Source organism: Littorina saxatilis, linkage group LG8 (genome assembly GCF_037325665.1).
Source record: "Littorina saxatilis isolate snail1 linkage group LG8, US_GU_Lsax_2.0, whole genome shotgun sequence".
NCBI classification, from domain to species: domain Eukaryota; kingdom Metazoa; phylum Mollusca; class Gastropoda; order Littorinimorpha; family Littorinidae; genus Littorina; species Littorina saxatilis.
In genome coordinates, this window is record NC_090252.1 from 16,880,932 (window position 1) to 16,886,744 (window position 5,813).

Here is a 5,813-nt window from a genome sequence, read left to right on the forward strand (position 1 = left end):
TGGATGCAGTCTGTACTCATTTCAGTGTGTGATATCACAATGGGCAGCAAATGGTTCTATATCTTCCTCCTCCTCCCCCTCCCCCACACACAGATCTATGAACAATTTCCACATAACACCTGCTGCAAACTGGACACGAATCCCAAAACTATTTGCTTTTCAAAGTGTTCATAGTAACCTGACAAAAAAACATACTTACCTTATATTGGCCAGTTGTCAAGATTTGTATTTCAGGTATGAAGCAAATATTTTTCGGGTTCGTGTTCAGTTAGTCAAATATGGAACATTTGGTTCTATTATGTGAACTGAAGGATTTATGTAATAATCATCATCAAACACAATCTAAAACCTACAAAAAGAAGGCAAAAGTCAAAGTTCTTGCATGATAACAGATCAATTATCCACCCATATCCTTTGGGGTTTATGGAAAAGAAAGTATACAATCATTTCTACAAATACCACAGTATTAATTACAAGAATATTTTTTGCACATTAAAATGCATACATAATGCAAAATGTTCAAATCAGATAACTATACAGTCCACACACAAAACATTCACACACGTTGGACCAAGGGAGACCCCTAACGTTAGCGTAGGATCTTAAAGGTTTTTAAGAGAAAAGACTGAAGTGTATAAACCCAGGTGTCTGTGTTTCTATAACATGTGTGAACCCAAATGTCAGTGTGTTTTGTGAATGTGTGTACGAACCCAAAAGTAGGTGTGTTTCATGTCAGGACAAAATGGGTTCACAATTCTAGAAACCCATTTTTCTAAAACGCCCCATTTTGATTTCTGTGTGTGCTTGGCTTGTTTTTTATGAATACTTGACCAGGACCTGTTCATGAATTCACCTCACATTCCTGCCTTTTTGAGCCAAAGCTTGAGTTTGAAATATGGTAAGAAAGTGATGTACCCATTTGCACCATGTATTGCAAAAAGCCCCATTTTGACTCAAATACAAGCATGTGTGTGTGTGTGTGTGTGTGTGTGTAGAGCGATTCAGACTAAACTACTGGACCGATCTTTATGGAATTTGACATGAGAGTTTCTGGGAATGATATCCCCGGAAGTATTTTTCCTTTTTTCGATAAGTACCTTTGATGACGTCATATCCGGCTTTTTGCAAAAGTTGAGGCGGCACTGTCACACCCTCATTTTTCAATCAAATTGATTGAAATTTTGGCAAAGCAATCTTCGACAAAGGCCGGGGTTTGGTATTGCATTTCAGCTTGGTGGCTTACAAATTAATTAATGACTTTGGTCATTAAAAATCTGAAAATTGTAAAAAAAAAATTGTTTTTATAAAACGATCCAAATTTACGTTCATCTTCATCATTTCCTGATTCCAAAAACATATAAATATGTTATATTTGGATTAAAAACAATCTCTGAAAATTAAAAATATAAAAATTATGATCAAAATTAAATTTCCGAAATCGATTTAAAAACTATTTCATCTTATTCCTTGTCGGTTCCTGATTCCAAAAACATATAGATATGATATGTTTGGATTAAAAACACGCTCAGAAAGTTAAAACGAAGAGAGGTACAGTAAAGCGTGCTAGCGGCGGACTACGTTCAGTTTCATTCTGTGAGTTCCACAGCTTGACTAAATGTAGTAATTTCGCCTTACGCGACTTGTTATTCATTATACTTAAAATAAGTGACACATTCACAATACTGTCAATGTTCTTCAGATGTCTATTATGACAGTAGTATTCTCCAAGATCAATGATAACATTAAACAGACGAACGAGAAATATCCATGCAAAAGAAACAGCGGCCAGCTCGTGGTATGGAATGGTGGCAATGCATGCACGTTTTATACCACACAGCTTCTCAGCAAGTGTCCAGCCCAACGCTATATTTAAAAATAGAGTACAAAGCAGCTCCAACTCCAAACAACGAGTTAGGAGCAATGCGGGTTGAATTTGTTTCCCTCAGGAGGTAACAGGGACTAGAACAAACCCTTTTTTCTTGAGGCGAAAAGGGTTAAACCACGATGCCATACCCGCTGTTCGTAACCTGTTGACGGCCTTTGAACACGGCAACTTCGTAATCATCTGAAACACACAAGAACCCCCATATTCAGATGTGAAAACCAACATTGACAAACTGCTAGTTCGTGTGTGTGTGTGTGTGTGTGTGTGTGTGTGTGTGTGTGTGTGTGTGTGTGTGTGTGTGTGTGTGTGTGTGTGTGTGTGTGTGTGTATGTATGTGTGTGTGTGTGTGTGTGTGTGTGTGTGTGTGTGTGTGTGTGTGTGTGTGTGTGTGTGTACGTGCGCGTTCGCGCACGCGACAGAGAGGGAGAGAGAGAGAGAAAGAGAGAGAGAGAGAGAGAGAGAGAGAGAGAGAGAGAGAGAGAGAGAGAGAGAGAGAGACAATGACAATGACAATGACAATGACAATGACAAATTCTTTATTTACGAGGGTAGTGGCATAAGCAAACAGGTGCTTTTTTACATCCAGCCCTCGCCCATGGGAGGGTTTAATCTAATGATAATACGTTTAAAAAATGTTGGAATATCAATTAAAGAAGTAATAAAAACAAACAATGAACAAGCAAACGATTAACAGACTAAAAAAACAAACAAAAATATACATACAAGCGAACATGACATATTATTGTCAAAGGCATAATGAAAACTGTATCAATCAAGCAAAAACGTGTGCAACTTCGAGGAAAGAAAAATTCTGTGAACTGAGGAATCAATGGAACAACTACGTTGCAAATAATAACAATGTAGCATTGTTACATAAGTCATGTTATGAAATTAATTAAGTACATGTATCTACTGAAACGTGTAAAAGGTAAAAATAAGGCATCTAGAGAGAGAGAGAGAGAGAGAGAGAGCGAGAGCGAGAGAGAGAGAAAGAAAGAGAGAATGACAATGACAATTCTGTATTTATTGAGGGTAGTAGATTAAGCCGTGGTCTGCCTTTTTACATCTAGCCCTCGACCTAAAGAGGGACTAATTACACAAACGAAATAAAAATACAAGATAACAAATAGAAAAACTAACATTCTACAGTTTAACAGATTACTAAAGTGAGAACCCATTATACATAATTATGTCCACACCATGCATTGCATCGAGGTAAATTGCGAGTTTATTGATGTGAATTAAGTGGTATAGAGCAGCTTGCACTTATTCAACATCATGCTCTAAGCCATACATTGCAATTTAAAGAAAAACAATCAAACAAGCAAGACATTGCAAAAATCATCACACATCTACATAGTGGTTGGTTTTTAAGTCCCTTCATTTGAAAAGGGTCTGTGTACATTATACCAATACAGAGGAGAGGGGCATATTTAATACAAAACATTAATACCATTTAAGACACATATCATTTACTTTGACTTCCTTCCATAAGACAAATATCTGCTCTTAAAACTACCTGTGCTGGTAGTTTTCCGCAGGAATGTCGGAAGAGAGTTCCAGAGACTGCTACCTAAATAAACATAACTGGATTTAAACAGGTCAATCCGATGAATAGGAGTGTTCAATCTCATAAATTGGTGTGAATTCCTCATGGTAAATTGTGGGTACATTTTGAGTTTCAGGTACACATCAAGTGATAATTTTGCTAAGAAGGGTACATTTACTATAGCCAAGTCTTTTCTTCAGAGGGAGAATGCCTACGTTTATGTAGTCTAACTAACTCAGGGTTGTTTTCTTTAATAAGACTACTTTCAGCGCTCGTTTGTGTAATCTAATTATAGGTTTTAGTGAATTATCACTTGCCGAATCCCATAAGATTGATGCGTAATCAATAACAGATTGGATATGGGCATTACAGAATAACTTCCTGTCTTCCAAATTCAGGAAGTGCTTAATTCTAGATAAGAGATAATGTATACTTTCTTGGGCATGACTTTAGAAAGTTGTTCGATGTGGTGTAACCATGACAGGTTGTTATCGATGGTCACTCCCAACACTTTATGATGGTTGACTGTTGAAAAAATGTCAACATTGACAATTACATTGGGAAACGTGGAGATTATGTTCTGTCGTTTCTGTCTAGTTGTTATCATCATGCCTTTGGTTGTTTGGGGGTTCAGTGACAGAGAGAGAGAGAGGTAGAGAGAGAGAGAGAGAGAGAGAGAGAGAGAGAGAGAGAGAGAGAGAGAGAGATAGAGAGATAGAGAGAGAGAGAGAGAGAGATAGAGAGAGAGAGAGAGATAGAGAGAGAGAGAGAGAGAGAGAGAGAGAGAGAGAGAGATAGAGAGAGAGAGAGAGAGAGAGAGAGAGAGAGAGAGAGAGAGAGAGAGAGAGAGAGAGAGAGAACGAACGAACGAACGTACGAACGAACAAACGAACGAACGAACGAACGAATTATGTATTGCGTAGGCCGTCGGCGCATTGCAAAGGGAACAATCCGGCGAGGAAAGGGAGAAGGGGGATTGGGGTCACGAACGAAAAAAAACCAAGAGAACAAACATGTCCAGGATTCGAGACAGAACAACACGTTGCGACATACTGTGTTGATGGTTTCAGGTTTTGTAGCATGACGAATAAGACTATACAATAAATTAAATATATAGAGGTTACAACACGAGTGGTTTTGTGTATGGCTTGTATTTCAGTCAAGACCCAGCGGATGAATATCAAGGGACTCACGAGGCTCTGGCGAGTGAGACCCTTTGATATTCCCGCTGGGTCTTGACTGAAATACAAGCCATATACAAAATCACGTGTAGTGTAACCTGTATATCCCATGAAGATCTAAAAGACAAAGTGTGACGGAAACATCAAGCTTTAGTTGTCTGTTCAGATGAGGCACCTCTGCACATACCTTATTCTAAAGGCACATCTGTTGATCTATGTCAAGTCAGTGCATAATGGTGGCTTGGTTGTCCCCGTCAGTTGAAAGCCTCTTACACGGATTTGACTGAATACCCAGTGATTACACACGCATCACCTGAGATCGTGGACACCTTCATCGTCTGTAGGGCCTACTGCACCGCAGAAGAGCTAGAAATACTCGCAACATGCATCAAACAGCTTGTCCAGAGAACAATCGTAGTCGATGATGTACCGATAAGGGCGTGTGTACCGGGCACGCTGTAACTTCACATGAGCATAGCCTGAGCAGTGCTGGTCGGACTGACTGGCTTTTTAACGATTGCTAGTTTGACTTCTGTTTTAGTTGACAGCACGAGCACACACACTCAAACACATGTATACGGCTTGTCATGTTGATCACAAGAGAGAAATAAAACAGCAAATAACAGATTACGTCCCCATAATATGACGCGATGGACGACAGACGTCATGAAATCCATGACGTTGTGATGATAGTCTCGTCAAGTCGAGACTAAAACTCAGCAATAGCACTGAACGACTCTCGTGCAAGTTCTCAAAAGCGTGGTTACCCCTTGCACATCCGGTCGACAGGTACATGTGCACTTTGGAATGTCAAGAACGACAGAAAGTAGAGCCAGCTATGATGTATTTCGTGCACCCTTATTTATCCACTATTGTATGTGTTATAAGAGTGCAATAGTTACATCATAGATGTAACAAAAGAACAATGGAAATACAAGAACTGTACCTGGAGTACATTTACAGAGACAAAGAAGGTAGGTCATGGGATATGTATAGGTTACAACACGAGTGGTTTTTTATATGGCTTGTATTTCAGTCAAGACCCAGCGGATGAATATCATCGGGAGACACGAGCCTCTGGCGAGTGGCTCTCGATTGATATTCCCGCTGGGTCTTGACTGAAATACAAGCCATATAAAAAACCACGAGTGTTGTAATCTGTATATCCCATTCTACCATCAAACACAAAGTGTAGACT

The 5,813-nt window shown here is 39.3% G+C and overlaps 2 protein-coding genes across 8 annotated transcripts in view; one reads left to right on the plus strand and one right to left on the minus strand.

Moving 5' to 3' along the window:
- Window positions 1-5,813, plus strand: part of LOC138972919 (uncharacterized) — a 93,759-nt gene that overhangs the window by 41,888 nt on the left and 46,058 nt on the right. The gene's annotated exons all lie outside the window — the stretch shown is intronic.
- The window catches only part of LOC138972924 (uncharacterized), a 6,765-nt gene continuing 2,576 nt past the window's right edge, over window positions 1,625-5,813 (minus strand). The window contains exon 3 of the mRNA XM_070345590.1: window positions 1,625-2,065. Within this exon, the coding sequence (XP_070201691.1) occupies window positions 1,995-2,065 (71 nt within the window). The 3' untranslated portion in view covers window positions 1,625-1,994. The remainder of the gene's footprint in view (window positions 2,066-5,813) is intronic.